Here is a 16694-nt window from a genome sequence, read left to right as displayed (position 1 = left end):
TCTACCTGTGGTCCAGAGCTCCAGACAGAGTGTGTAAGGTTTGAAGACTCAATAACGGGACAGACTTCCTGCAGCACTGATCGGACAGGAAGCCGCCCAGAATAACCTGCAGATCTTTATAAACACATGATCACATAACTTCCTGTCCTGTGTGTCAACTTCCTGTCCGCTGCATTGTTCCTCTGTCATTGATCATCATGTGTTACTGTGACTGTGCTGCACGCTATAGCATCTATCTATATGTATATAAACAGTATATATATATCTACTGTATGTTCATATATCAGTGTATATGTCCATACAATATAGATATATATGTATAATACTGTATAGTTGTACACTTCTTACATTTTGCACCACATTGACTTTTTTGTTGAGGCTACAATTTAAAATAAAAGAGCAGCTTGCAGCATCCTTTTTTAAAAAAGTGTTGCCAGGCAACCGCCGAGTCACCTGTCCTTAGCCTCACTGTTATTTTAAGTAAACTCACTCCAGTCCTGCTACAGCTGGTACAGTCATATAACTCCAGCTACAGCCTCCTCTAGCTGTCATCTGATTGGACAACGAGACAAAACACAGATGATGTCATCGACGGGCAAAAAGCTGCTGATCAGGACCTAAATGCGTAAAAGCATGTGTATATACAGTATGTGTGCGTGGATATACTGTGTGTGTATATGTATATGTGTGTATTTGTGTATTTATGTGTTGTGCTGCTGTGCTGCAGGCGGAGGGGGAAGACAGTCTGAAGAAGATGCAGCTGATGGAGTTGGCGATCCTGAACGGGACGTACAGAGACGCCAACATCAAACCATGTAAGAGCCTCACCTGACTCTCTGCTAACTACAGAGTCACTGATGGACAAATACTAACTAATGTTTATCCTCTCCCCCCTCCTCCTCCTCCTCCTCCTCTCCTCCTCCTCCCCCCATCTACTCTCCAACCTCCTCCTCTCCTCCCTCTCCTCCTGTCCTCCTCCTCCTCTACTCCTCCTCCCTCTCCTCTCATCCTCCTCCTCTTTCCCCTCCTCCTCCTCCTCCTCCTCCTCCTCCCCCCCTCCACCTCCTCAGCCTCCCTTGCCTTCTCTCTTGCAGCCTCCTCTCAGGGTTCTCGTGTCCTGTCTGGTCCCGGTCCGGTTCTCGCCCCCCAGGCGGCCCTGCGTAAACCCCGCCCCCGCAGGTCCCACCCCTCATGCCTCTGATTCGTCAGATCCAGACGGGTGCTGCCCAATGGGACGCCTCACCCGGGCGTGTCGGCTCTGATGCCGCCGGGCGCCGAGTCGGTCTGATCTACGCCACGCCGTACGACTACCCGTACGCTCTGGCGGCGCGGCCTCCATCTTGGAGTACCCCCTGGACTCTGGGGGGGGTGTTAGGTAAGCCCGCCCCCCCCTGCTCCTGCGACTGCTCACCAACCGCCTCACCACCACCCACACGGCCAGTGGAGCCCCGCCCCCCACACTGCTCCTCAGACACGCCTCCTGAAAGAGAGAAAACAAGCGCTCCTCCTCATAGACACACACACACATACACACACACACACACACAGATACACACACACATACACACAAAGATACACACACACATACACACACACACACACATACACACACACACAAAGATACACACACACATACACACACACACATGCACACACACACACATGCACACACACACACACACACACACACAAACACACACACCGTGCGGCGTCTGACAGTCGTAAACAGGAAACACTGCATGGAGCACAGTGATGATGTCATTTCCTTCGGGATAAAGTGTGAATCTAATCGATGATGACGTAATCAATAATTACGTTAACATGAATAACACGAGTAATAACATGTAAACAGTAACAGCTGACTTGTGTTCTTAAAAATATAAAATATAAAATACATTTCGGATTATTGACTCAGCTGTTTCAGTGTTTGTCCACCGGGTGGCGCTGCAGCGTTCAGGTACGAACCGCGTCCACTTTACTGTAACGTGATTGGCTGAAAATGTTTATACTACTGTTGCTCTGAGCTTCCTGTCACACCCTCTGACATCACGCTCTGATGTCAGACTCTGATGTCACACTCTGATGTCACACTCTGATGTTACGCTCTGACATCACGCTCTGAAATCACGCTCTGATGTCAGACTCTGATGTCACACTCTGATGTCACGCTCTGACATCACGCTCTGAAATCACGCTCTGATGTCACGCTCTGACATCACACTCTGATGTCACGCTCTGATGTCGCGCTCTGACATCACGCTCTGAGGTCACGCTATGATGTCACGCTCTGATGTCAAGCTATGATGTCACGCTCTGATGTCACGCTCTGACATCACGCTCTGACATCACACTCTGACATCACGCTCTGACATCACGCTCTGACATCACGCTCTGACGTCATGTGACAGAGTCCATGAACACGTGAAGCCTGTGAGATGCAACAGAGACGCTGAGATGAAGCCAACGCGGCTCCGTAACTGCTAAACTGTTTCTGTTTGTGTCATACCTGACTTCTCTCTGATTGGTCGGTTCTGTCGGGATGACAGGAAAACTGAATCTGAGATTTACAGAATAAAAAACGAAATATTTCAAAACATAAATTACTATTTTTTAAGGATGACTTCATTCTTAAAAAATTATGACTTTTTATGTGAAATTTTTATTTGAACTTTTTCTCTCAAAAAAGTTACATTTTTTCTGAAATTTTTTTTTTTATTCTCAAAATATCCCAATTTATTATGTAAAATATATTCAGTGTTACACTTTTTTTCTCCAAAAGTTATGGCCTTAAAAAAAAATTCCCCAAAAATTTTAGATTTTTGTGAAATTAGTTTTCCTGAAATATTTACAAAAAATTACATTATTATAAATCTAATAGTAAAAAGTCATGACTTCATTATTTCAGTTATGACTTTTAAAAAAAATTACATTTATGTTTTCATGAAATATTTTGTGTTATAATATGTGTTTTGTATTTGTGTAAAGACTTGAATTTTTTTCCTTAAATATATAAAAATATAATTACTTTTAAATGTTTTTTATTTCATGACTTTCCCCCGAAAGTATTAGAACAGTTTTCTTTTTTCTCGTGATATTCCGACTTTATTCTGAAAATCTCACCACCGGCCCTGATTCTCCATCGTAGGAAACACTGTGATAAACTGGGCGACCTGAAGGGGGCGCCGTCCTCATGATGACATCACACGACTCAAACGTCGACCTGTAATCAGAATCCGTCTCATTTTGTGCCTTAACGTGTTTTTTCTAATGATTCTCTCTGTATGCGTGTAGATGTGTAGATGTGATGACGTAATGTACCTTTACCTTTACCTGTACACACCTGTATGGACTGTCATGTGACACTGTGGACAGGTGACTCCATGTCTTCCATGATGCTTTGTGGTGTCTGCCGTCTGGTGCAGGTGCGGTGGCGGCTAAAGTTGGGAGGCGAGAGCTGCGCGTCCATCCTTACCAAAGGATGCTGAGCGCAGGCAAAGGTTAGTCCGCTCAGCTCGCTCTCTCTCTCTCTCTCTGTTCTCCTGCCTTTCCCAGAATGCACCACAGACAACCTGAACTACAGCTAGACACTAAAACAGCTGATGTCTCCTGAACAGAAATCATTTGAGAACAGGAACATGTGCATTGTGGGAAACGCAGTCCAGATGTGTGATAGTGATGCCTGCCCTGTTCACCAGCTGAGCCTTGTCATCCGGTCGTCATCATGTGATCCGACAGCTAACAGAAACTAAATGTTTGTTTTTCTGAGTTGACGATGTCGGTGTTTAAAATGACTTCCTTTTACTTCCTGTCCCGTTATTTTGAGGACACGACGATGTTGATGACGAATAACGGAACAAAAACTCTTTAACTAGAAATGATTCGTTCCTTTAGCTGTAAGAAGAAAAACTTTATTTACCTTTTAACAAAACCTCTCGTTCGCTGTCAGAATCTCATGTTTCACTTTCATCTCTGAGTCTACGACGTTTTCAGCCAATGAAGGAAGAACGTGATCGATTACTGTAAGGAGCTATTTTGAGGTACTTGTACTTTACTTGAGTATTTAAATATTCTGCTACGTATATTTTATGTAGGGCTGGGCGACATATCGATATCGTGATATGAGACTAGATATCGTAATATCGCGATACAGCAGAAGTGTTTATATTCCTGCTTTTAAAGACCGTGTGAAATGAATTCAGACATTTTCTTCTAAACACATTAAATAGGTCTTAACTGTATTTCTAAAAAAGGTGTAAAAAGCATTTCAACCATTTAGATTTGAATTGTGGAGCTAGGTTTAGCATAAACCCGCCCTACTGCTGTAGAGGTATAAATACATTCAGCGCACACTACTACTACAGTCTACAGTTAGCCAGTTAGCTGAGTTAGCCGCCGAGCTAGCCACCGAGCTAGCAGCTGAGTTAGCCACCGAGCTACCCGCCGAGTTATCAGCAGAAAGCTCGCAGACCTAGCGTCCATGTTTCTGGTAGAGGTGGTGACTTTGATTGACAGGTGACACTCGGTAGGGGGCAGGGCTTCAGCGGACTTGGGAGCAGAGAAATAGGCAGACTTTTACACAACTTTGAAGCCTAATTTCATATATTTGGCGATTTTTTTAATCATTCAAATTTGGCAGGGTGGTTAACAACACACTTTACTGTGGTATGTCAAACTCAGAACACATATTTATTATTACTTTACACGGACTTTAAAGGCTGAATTACAGTAAAATGATGTAATTTTCTGAACTTACCAGACTGTTCTAGCTGTTCTATTATTTACCTTTTAACTCACTTTGTCATTATATCCACATTACTGATGATTAGTTATCTAAGATCTCATTGTGCAAATATTTTGTGAAAGCACTGATAGTGATCTCTACAATATAGTTGTGATATGGATATCGAGTTATTTGGTAAAAATATCGTGATATATGATTTTATCTATATCGCCCAGCTCTAATTTTATGAATCAGAACTTCCTTTTCAAATCATCATCTCACAGTCTGATGCTGTTTATGCACTGATTCACCAACAATTGTCCAAAATGCCCCATTTTCTGCAAAACAAGTACTTTTAGTATTAATACATTTCTCTGGTAATACTTCTGCAGGATGTTAAATGCAGAACTTTTACTTGTAATGCAGTGTTTTTACATTGTTTTGGTATTCCTATTTTAACTTAAGTAAAGGATCTGAGTACTTCTTCCACCACTGAAAGAGGTGGAAACTTTTAGCTCCAGTGCTTTACGTTTAATAAGCAACGTGTCATTTATACGACTCACTCGGAGGTGAAACATGCAACTCTGACGGAGAGAACAGAGAAGTTCCTGCTTGAAGTTCTCCGCCATTAAATCCGCTAACAGTGTTCATCCTGAAGTATTTATCCGTGTGCACAGACCAAGTCGAGAAAAGAAATGTTTGACTTTTTGCCATGAATGAGTTTAGTTTTTTCCACGTTGAATTCGGTTTTCAAATGTTTTCCTGATTTAAAATAAAATCCTCAGTCGAGTGTCGAGCTGATTGCGTCGCAGTAAAAAAACCTTTTTATCCATCTGGAAACGGGACGAATGAACCGTCGTCCTTGCGGTGCTGAGATCGATCTAATCTAATAAAAACATTGACTTTCTGATCAAGATGTCTTACATTCTCGTTTTATCTCAAGTTTACAGTACAGCCTCTACAAATACTCATATGGCGCTTTTCCACTACACAGTTCCAGCTCGACTCGCCTCGGTTTTTTTTGCTCCTCCATCAATCGAGCCCCTCGACACAGATTGACGTAGACAAACGAAATTCGGTACACATATGTATCTTGTAAAGTCGCACTAAAAGGTCTCATGGACCCATACCCTCACTCCAACAGGAAGTCGGCCATTTTGAATCAAACTTGCCAATTTCGTGCCATTTTGGTGTTTTTCCAGGCATCGTATTTGAACTCCTCCTCCGAGAGATTTAATCTGACCGACTTCAAATTCACTCAGAAACGTCTTGAGACATTGGAGATGAAAAGTTATCAAAAACTTTCTGACTAGGGATTTGGTTGCTTCGTGGCGATGTGAGGCCTTTTCGCCATTTAACAGGAACTGCTGGCCAAATGGGGGTACTGCACCCCGTAGAAGATTAAGATGAGATCACATTGTCTAGAAAACCTGCTGGATTGCATTAGTGCAAAAAAAAGTGCTAGGAACCACAGTTTTATAATAATTTGAAGAACTGTAAACGGTGCAGTGACAGTGTAAACTACAGAAATTCAAACTCCCATCTGAAAAAAATCAAATGTAAATTATAAATTCACCCCAGTAGGTTCATACTGTACATGACTGATTGACAGGTACTTTTTTGTAATGGAAAAGGTTCCTGGAACCGTACCGTACCGAGTCGAGCCGAGTCGTGCTGGAACTGTGTAGTGGAAAAGTGCCAACAGTGTAGCGTGAATACAGAAAGATCCAGGTTGAAGTAAATCTCTTGACCAGTCGGATCTTTGGATATCGGAAATCGTCCGATAGAATCCCGAAGTTCTGGTCACTGTCCATCAGCAGGAGTTTTGTTACTAAAAAGATCAAACTGTAATATTTTATTGATATTGATCAAAAACTAAGTAACGTTTAGGTAACACTGACAAACTTAATGAAACAAATCTGATGAAATTGCACAAAGTCCTGGTGCAACCCACCGCAGAGACGTCTGACTGGTAAAAAACTTTATCGTAACGCCGTCGACCGGAAGCGATTAATTAACGTCTAATCTGCAACGGCGACGGCGGGTTTGTCTGCGGCGGGTTGCGTTCAGGTGCAACCGGTAAACCTGTGCGTTTGCTGATGTCTGGCTGTGATGGCGGCGGACAGGTTGGACCTCAGCTGGCTCCAGCAGCTCCGTGTGGCGTTCAGGGACACAGGAAATAATGATGTCACTGCAAAAAAAACTACAAGATGTCATTTTCAACACAAATGAAAAACTTGAATTTCAGAAATCTTGGTTTTCCAGGACGACTTTTTCTTTTTTTGTGCATTTTTTTCCAGAAGTAAAACATGGTAAAACTTTCTTTATCCATTAACAGTTTATTTGTTGTTTTTGGAGACAGATTATGATTTCTGTGAAAACCATGTAGCTCCAAAGTGTAATATTAAAATTTGTTATACTTTTTAAAAATTTATTGCAAAAAATTAAGAAATAAGTAACGTCCAAGCAGAGCTCTCTCTTTCCTCCCTTCCTTCTGTCCTTCTTTCCTCCCTCCTTCCTTCCTTCCTTCCTTCCTTCCTTCCTTCCTTCCTTCCTTCCTTCCTTCCTTCCTCCCTCCTTTCCTTCCTTCTTCCTCCTTTCCTTCCTTCCTCCCTCTTTTCCTTCCTTCTTCCTCCCTTCCTACCTTCTTATAAAATTATATTAATTAATCCTTCCAAAATATATATATATATATATTTAATTTAAATCATACCTCTAAAGCACTTTTGTCATATGTTTGATATTTTATAGATTATTGGGAAAAAAAGTCCAAGAAATTCTCTCTTATTGAGACAAAAATGTAAAAATCCAGAAAATGAGTTTCACAGTACGCTGATGATACACCGATTTATAGTTTAGTCAACTGGAAATAAATCTGTTTTTAAAGTCTTTGTTGATGAGGAAGGAGTAAATCTCTCCTGATCGTAATCTGTCCAAACAATCCCTAGATCATTTTAAAGAGACCTGAAAAAATGGGCTTAAATATTTATTCATCTGACCATTTTTTCCATGTTTAATTTATTCAACTATTGTACTTTCTTTGTTTGTTTTTATTACTTTATGTCCCAACAACAAAAGCTGCTTTAAAAGCTGCTTTCTAACTTCCTCCAGGAATTTAATGTTATCAAGGAAAATTGTTGAATTTTTGTATTTATTCATCAATTTATTTCCTAATTTTCCTTCGCTGGAAAATAGTTAAAAGATAAAACACGTCAAAGGACAAAACTTCTATAACTAATAATAATATTACAGCTACAAACAAAAGTAAAAGGATGAAATTATGGCCATAAATGACCAATAAACTAGTAATTATTAAATTAAATCTTTTGAAAATAACAAATGTAAATACGAAACATGTTAAACGAGACATTTTAAATGATGTTGAAAAGACGTGAAAAAATCTCAGGATACAAAATATTTTCTGACTTTTTAACCGAATCTAAAAACGTACAAACTTCAGCTCGTGCACAGAAAACGCCGTTATCGTGGTTCAGTGTTTAGAAACTGCTGCTTGTGACCTGGATGTTTCCATATCGAACCAACTTGTGTTGAAAGTGACATCTTGTTCAAACCGTCAGCTGTGAAGTGAGAGAAGCTGCTCGTTCCTCAACATTTAACCGGAGATCGTTACTGAACATAGAAACTCTCCTGGATAACCAATCGTCATGGTAACGTTTTATATTACAGGTCCTTTAAGTTTATAGTTATTTCCATGAAGTTTTCAGAGTAATTTGCTGTTTAATGGTTTATTTTTTGGTGCAATTTTATAAAAATGATTAGAAACAACTTCAAAAAGTGTTTAGTTGGTTTAGTTTGTAACTTTAACTAATAAAATCGTGTAGTTTTGTACATTTTAGCAAATATCACATTACGAAACCCTTTCAAAGAAGTATCATTTACACAGCAGCTACTTTATCAGAAATTATTGAAAAACCCTCATGTGCTAGTCTTAGGTTTAGCACACTACTATTACTACTGTCATTTAGACTTGAAAGTCAATTAAGAAAATGATGGAAAAGAAGGTTTGAACTACGTATGAACGTATTACCTTCAGTGGCTGCGTTCTTACTAACTAAACCAACTAAACACTCTTCTTAGTCTTTTTCTTATAGTTTGTCCTAAACAATTAAACAGTAAATACCTGCAAATTACTCAGAACATTTACTTAGAACCAGGAAATAAAGCGTTACCATCATCATTTATGTTAAACTTTCCAGATTCAGAAACTAATTTACACTTAAGGAAGTTTCTACAAAGTGTAATTTGAAGCTCTGTGATTGGCGTTTTTTTAATGAAATGCACTCTGGGAGTCGTAGTTGGCTTTGCTCTCTAACATTATGAGGAACAGGAAGCAGCTGCAGCAAGTCGCCTCACTTCACACCGATCAGCTGGAGCCGCAGCGTCTGTGTCCCTTTATCTTCCTTTCAATGAAACACATGATTCTTTTTTTATGTCCTCCTGCCGCCACCAACACAGCAGACACTTAAAAACCTCCGACAAACCTCAAGACGATTATTTAAAGAGAATAAATGTGTCTGAACCTGAGCAGCTTCAGGTCACTTCCTGGACGAGAAGATGAAGAGTATGAATGCATTTTACAAAAAGTATTCCACTTGAGACTTTTTTATGTTTTACTGTAAGCTTCTTTTGATTTTATTATTTTTTTGTTGTTGCAAAGAAAATAGTATTTACGTGTGGCTTGTTGAAATATATATATACATAAATAAATATATATAAAGCAGGAATGTATATGAAATGTAAGATTTTACTTGTATTTTGCAAAGAGTGAAGAATACAGTAGAGGTCTGTTTAGCAGCTTTATAGTGCCACTGTAGAAATGTTCCTCTATTTTTGGATCTATTTTAGGGCTTTATATAAAAGAAGGGGATTCCCTGTTTATATGCAAGTTTCTATGACATCATGTGAATGATTAAGCTAAGGGCTGTTAGCATGCTACCTGCTCAAACCTTCTGTTAGTAGATAAATAGTGTCGCTTTTTATCATCACAGAGAAGATTTCCATGTTTGTTGTAAATAGAAACGATTCTTTTGAAAAGGCAATAAAAACGATTATTGAGTCAAATAAGCAAAAATGTTTACTGTCGTTTTCCTTTTGAACTAACTTTAACCCCTAACAGCTTTAGTTACTTTTCAGATGCAGATTTGACACAATGGATAATATAACAAGCTTTATAAATACAACACATTGTTAAAGATGAAACCAGACAGCAGTGTGTAGTCGGCTCACATCTCAGATGTCTATGAGTTGTTAACAGCTCCACCAAATACTGATTTTTCCCTCTAAACTTCTCACATGCTTTCATTTCAATAAATGTTCAAATGATCCAATATTTCAGCAAAAATCAAAGATTAGAGAAAAAGTCTGAAAACACATTTGTGTATCAGAACTTAGTTTTTGTTCTTCTTTCCCATTAATCATCTCACCACCCCTCACATTTATCTGCTGACCCTTTGGAGGGGCCCCACCCCTAGGTTGGGAACCACTGGACTAAACTAGCTAACTGTATATAAAGTAGTGTAAACTAGCTCCACCTCCAGCAGCTACAACAGTAACATGCTGCTCTAACACTGATGCTTCACTATTAATAATCTAATGATGTCATAATAATAATATATCAGTCAGAGGACCAAACCACTACTTTACTGTAATACTGCATACTACATCACTATAATACTGCAGTACTTTACTGTAATACTGCATACTACATCACTCATAATACTGCAGTACTTTTACTGTAATACTGCATACTACATCACTATAATACTGCAGTACTTTTACTGTAATACTGCATACTACATCACTCATAATACTGCAGTACTTTAACTGTAATACTGCATACTACATCACTATAATACTGCAGTACTTTTACTGTAATACTGCATACTACATCACTATAATACTGCAGTACTTTTACTGTAATACTGCATACTACATCACTATAATACTGCAGTACTTTACTGTAATACTGCATACTACATCACTCATAATACTGCAGTACTTTTACTGTAATACTGCATACTACATCACTATAATACTGCAGTACTTTTACTGTAATACTGCATACTACATCGCTCATAGTACTGCAGTACTTTTACTGTAATACTGCATACTACATCACTATAATACTGCAGTACTTTTACTGTAATACTGCATACTACATCACTATAATACTGCAGTACTTTTACTGTAATACTGCATACTACATCGTTCAAATACTGCAGTACTTTTACTGTAATACTGCATACTACATCACTCATAATACTGCAGTACTTTTACTGTAATACTGCATACTACATCACTCATAATACTGCAGTACTTTTACTGTAATACTGCATACTACATCACTCATAATACTGCAGTACTTTTACTGTAATACTGCATACTACATCACTCATAATACTGCAGTACTTTTACTGTAATACTGCATACTACATCACTCATAATACTGCAGTACTTTACTGTAGGAGTATTTTTACATTGTTGAATTTTTTTTTTTTTAAGTGTATCTGAACTCTTTTTCCTCCACTAACAAGATGTAAACTAATATATTTTCCCTTCATGTCTGACTGTTTATTTTATTTTCCTGTGAGAAGAAGAAGACTTGCTGTTGCTTCAGTGTTTATTGTTCTTCCCCTGCTGATGTCTCCTGTTAACATGCTGCTAACTCTACATGCGTCTATATGTTTCATCTCTTATTTTTTCATCCATCATTGTTTCAATAATCAATCTTCATGATGTCATCCTGCTGAAACTAACTTCCTTTATCTTCTTTTGTGTTTCTTTCTCTTCCTGTTGTGTTTCCTAACCTCCATCCAGCCGCCGCCCACTAACCCTCTGACCTCTGACCTCCTGTCCCTGTGATGAACCCTGCTGCCTGCTGGTCTGCTTCTTCTGTGGTTTCTGCAATAAGACACACACACACACACACACACACACACACACACACACACACACACACACACACACACACACACGCTGCAGACCTGTCCTGAATGACTCTGAAGCAATAATGAAGGTCTGAGCCCTCCACCAATCACAGAGCTCGACCTGGAGCGACGGCAACATCTGTTGGTCCAGACTGAAATATCTCAGCAGCTGTCGGATGAAATGCTGCGAAGTTTGGTTCCCGTGTTCATGTTCCCCTCAGGATGAATTATAATAACTCTGATCCTCTGATTCTTCATCTGTCACCATCGTCTGGTTAAGATTGTCCAATACAGGTTCAGTTTTTATCCATTATTACCAAGTAGTATCGGTTCATTTTGGTCGATATCTTAAAGGAAAAGTGATCCTGATACCAGCTGAGTACTTCATTAGATACACATCATGTGACTAGAAGCATTAAATTAGATTCAATACCTCCACTTATCTACATCTAATCAGTAGCGTGCAGTGGTGTTTCAGTCAGGGCCAGCACCAACGACGGGCATCAGAGTTATTAGCAAAAAGGATCGTTTGACGGGAGACGTTTCATTACTACTTTAAGGTATCGTCTGAAATAGAAACGTCTCCCGTCAAACGATCCTTTTTGCTAATAACTCTGATCCTCTGATTCTTCATCTGTCGCCATCGTCTGGTTAAGATTGTGTAATACAGGTTCAGTTTTTATCCAGTTTAAATTAGGGCTGGGTCTCAGTGTTTAATATCTTTATGGCATCAACCGAAATGAATCAATACCAAGTAGTATCGGTTCATTTTGGTCGATATCTTACATTTCGTTTGACGGGAGACGTTTCCATTTCAGATGATACCTTAAAGTAGTAATGAAACGTCTCCCGTCAATCGATCCTTTTTGCACCCAGAGCTAGAAAATCTGACTATTTGTATGAACTTGCTCACAGCCAATCAACACAAGCATTAACATATTAATAATTTGAAGACTTTGCATCTGTGTAACAATGAAATCATTTAGATGGTGAGGAGTTGGAGGTATTTTATCTAATTTAATGCTTCTGGTCACATGATGTGTATCTAATGAAGTACTCAGTTGGGATCAGGATCAGTTTAAGGGGACTTGGATTGGTTCTGGTATCATATCTGTATTGGTCATTAGTACATTATCTGCCGTTTTTACATTATCGGCCGTTATTACGTTATCGGTAATTGTTTAAATGACACTCAGACCAAGTTTGGATCAATATAGCAGCAACACAAATATGTGTTAATGATGTTTTGACCCAGTTTAAGTGTTTTTTATTTGAATGTCGGTTATAATCTACTCTTTTTAAATGTGTCACAGTTTGTTATCGGTCGTTATTAACTTCTTGTATCTTTTATCTTTTGAATGTCTCATGAAACAAAACATTTAGCTAAAGCTTGTTGAGTGAAACACTGACTCAGAACCTGACGTTGTGTTGTTGCTTTATTGATCCAAACTGGGTCAAACCCTGCAAACTGACTTTCAGCCTCAGCTCTACTTCGTGTTAAATGCTAATCAAATAATGTAAACACACTAAATGGATGCTGTAGCAGCTAATAACGATGATAACGTAATCATTTCGCCCGTTTTTTAATGTAATAAAGCCAATAACATAAAACAGCCGATAACATAATACCAATAACGTCGTAATTTTGCCCGTTTTTTACGTACTAAAATCGTTATTACATTTTATATCCAATAAATTAAACTTAAATAAAGTGATACTAGTATATTATTATGTTATCGTAACCTGGCCAATAATATAATAACTTATTACCAGCGTAATACGAAATAACGTAGTAACTTATTACGTCATTGGTTCAGAAACGTTACTGTGTTATCAGCTATTGTTACGATATCGACCATTATTATTTAATCGGTTGTTTTTACGTTATCGGTCATAATTACGTTATCGGCTGTTATTACATTATCGGCCGTTATTACGTTATCGTCCATTATTACGTTATCTGTCATTATTACGTTATCAGTCATTATTGCGTTATCGGTTGTTATTACGTAATTTGTCATTATTAAGTTATCGGCCATTATTACGTTATCTTCCGTTATTACGTTATCTGCAGTTATTACGTTATCTATCATTATTACGTTATCGGTCGTTATTACGTTATCTGCAGTTATTACGTTATCTGTCATTATTACGTTATCGGTCATTATTACGTTATCGGTTGTTATTACGTTATCGGCCGTTATTACGTTATTGGTAGTTTTACGTTATCTGCCATTTTTTTACGTTATCTGCCGTTATTACATTATCGGTCGTTATTGATCATTGTTACGTTATTGGCTTCATTACATTAAAAAAACAGGCAAAATTATTACGTTATCGATCTTTATTTTATTATCGGCTGCTAGATGGTGAAAAACATCATGGACTCTTATTTTGGTAGAGGAGCCGCCACCAGCGTGAGCAGTTCTCCGACTGTTTGGTATTTTCCTGAAACCTTGAAATCAGGCTTTGAGTGTTGTAGTGACGGTGAACAGGTGGGCGCTACGGTGGCCCGGAGAGCTCAACACACTGCAGCTTAAGAAAAAAAATGCAAATAGACAAAACATAAGAAAATAAAAGAAGACATTATTCATTTTAAATCTACAGCATGTTTCCTAAATGCTGCACACGTGTTGTCTATTTGCATCTTTGATCTATAAATGAATGTGTGTGATTCTTACAGTATTTGTCACATTTGTATAAAAGCTTATAATGTAAATAACTGTAATCAATAGTGACATCACCAGTTGTTTTTTAATGATGTTAGCGATGACGCAGAAATGAAATCTATATTTTTCTATGACTGTTGACTGTTTGTGTATTTGAAGACTTTTATATAAAATATATAAATATAAATTATTTTCATTGTGTCGTCACTTTGTTGTTTCACGTCTCATCTCAACAACAACAAACAACAACAACAACAGCAGTATAATATGATTTTAACATCTTTATATATATGCTGTTTATCTGCAGCAGTAAATACACTGAAGAGGAGAATCTGAAGCTTCCTGCATCACTTTGTTTTCTAACCTCTGACCTGCAATACAATAGTGGATATACTGTAATCACCTCCTACATGTGTTTGACTAAGTCAGTTAATTCAGATAAGGGATGTGTCATTAAAACCGAATAACCAAATAATCTTTCGTGGGGACTAATTAAGACCTTTGTTCTGTGGTCCTTTTAATGAAGAGTTGAGCTGTGTAGTCTAGTATGAAGGATTTATTAACAGCTACTTTCAGCCACTAGGAGGAGCTCTAAGCTTCTTGTGTTGAGGTAAAACCATAGACTGTATAAGGGTCAATGATGTATAAGGATTTAGAACAACTCAATTGTAGAATAATAAAAACAAGCATATCTAATGCAGTAGTTCAAACATTCAGAATGTTGTGTACCTGAACATTCATATTATACATTTGAAATTAAGTGATTTTAGTGGGTTTTTCAAGATTAATTGGCACTGGCCTTTAAAAAGAGTCATGTGGTGCGACCATGATTCATCTTGAAATAAATTAATTTAGTTAACATGCTTCACATCTTTTTTTACAAGTTTTCAGTAATATAAAGTGTTTGGAAACAAAGTATTTGCATTTTTTTTTTAATGTTTGTAAATGATGGTCTTTATTTATATAAGATATTTCAAGATGAATCATGGTCGCACCAAATGACTTTTTTTTCAGGCAGTGCCAATTAATCTTGAAAAACCCACTAAAATCACTTTCACATTGTAATATGAATGTTCAGGTACACAACATTCTGAATGTTTGAACTACTGCATTAGATATGCTTGTTTTTATTATTTAAAATTGAGTTGTTGAAAATCCTTATACGTCATTGACCCATATAAGAAATGGACGTCTGTGACATCACCAATGAGAGAAAACGTTACGTCTCTCATTGCTAACATGATGGTAAAGGAAATGCTCAGCGTTGTTTATAAGGGGAGAAAATAATCCACACTGTTATATTTTTAGGGGACAGTAAGCCTGTAAGATTTATTATTTTAATTAACCTTCGACCCCGTCTGTTTTGACTGTTCCTTCTTTCCTTCCTTCCTTCCATCTGTCCTTCTTTCCCTCCCTCCTTCTCTCTTTCTTTCCTTCCGCTCTCTTTCCTCCCTTCCTTCTTCCTCCCTTCCTTCCTCTCTCCCTCCTTTCCTTCCTTCTTCCTCCCTTCCTGTCTCCCTTTCTTTCCTTCCTCCTTCTTTTACTTCCTTCTTCCTCCCTTCCTTCCTTCTTTAATTTCCTTCCTCCCTCCCTCCCTCCTTTCCTTCTTTCTTCCTCCCTTCCTCCCCTCCTTTCCTTCCTTCGTCCCTCCCTTCCTTCCTTCCTCCTCTTTTCCTTCCTTCTTCCTCCCTTCCTCCCTTCCTTAATTTCCTTCCTCCCTCCCTCCCTCCTTTCTTTCCTTCTTCCTCCCTTCCTCCCTTCCTCCCTCCTTTCCTTCCTTCCTCCCTCCCCTTCCTTCCTTCCTCCCTCTTTTCCTTCCTTCTTCCTCCCTTCCTCCCTTCCTTAATTTCCTTCCTCCCTCCCTCCCTCCTTTCTTTCCTTCTTCCTCCCTTCCTCCCTTCCTCCCTTCCTTTCCTTCCTTCTTCCCCCCTTCCATCCTTCCTTCCTTGACTCGAGGACAACAGGAGGGTTAATGAATCAGTGACAGTTTGACTGGTATGGTCGGAGCTGCAGACACACATCAGTCTAATGATCAATCATCATCAGACTGAACCTCTTGTGATCAAACTGTCTGACAGCTGCAACGTCTGAAGGTTCAGATCAGAGGAAACAGTGATGTCACAGTATTACATCATCTCCTCGCCGAATGATGTCACACTGTCTGCAGCTCCGAGTCTGATGTTTAATTATTCATAAATCTAAAGTTTTGTTTCCTCTAATGAGACTTTGTTAGTTTAGGATGATGATTTATTTCCTTTATACTGAAATAACATTAATATCATTTATAAACATTAATATGATGATATGATGATGTGAATCCTGAGATGCTGACTCTCTGCTGTGTGTTCAGGATGTGAC

The 16694-nt window shown here is 38.6% G+C and overlaps 2 protein-coding genes across 2 annotated transcripts in view; both read left to right on the top strand.

Moving 5' to 3' along the window:
- The window catches only part of LOC133991775 (KH domain-containing RNA-binding protein QKI-like), a 24958-nt gene extending 20650 nt beyond the window's left edge, over positions 1 to 4308 (top strand). The window contains 6 exon segments of the mRNA XM_062430322.1: positions 728 to 815; positions 1095 to 1162; positions 1165 to 1217; positions 1219 to 1277; positions 1280 to 1375; positions 3423 to 4308. Coding sequence (XP_062286306.1) covers positions 728 to 815; positions 1095 to 1162; positions 1165 to 1217; positions 1219 to 1277; positions 1280 to 1375; positions 3423 to 3502 — 444 coding nt within the window. The 3' untranslated portion in view covers positions 3503 to 4308.
- Positions 1 to 16694, top strand: part of LOC133991866 (NACHT, LRR and PYD domains-containing protein 14-like) — a 721507-nt gene that overhangs the window by 267662 nt on the left and 437151 nt on the right. The gene's annotated exons all lie outside the window — the stretch shown is intronic.

This window comes from Scomber scombrus, chromosome 12, assembly GCF_963691925.1.
Source record: "Scomber scombrus chromosome 12, fScoSco1.1, whole genome shotgun sequence".
NCBI classification, from domain to species: Eukaryota; Metazoa; Chordata; class Actinopteri; order Scombriformes; family Scombridae; genus Scomber; species Scomber scombrus.
Note: the sequence above shows the minus strand (reverse complement) of the source record. Positions and strands in the feature narration are given on the sequence as shown.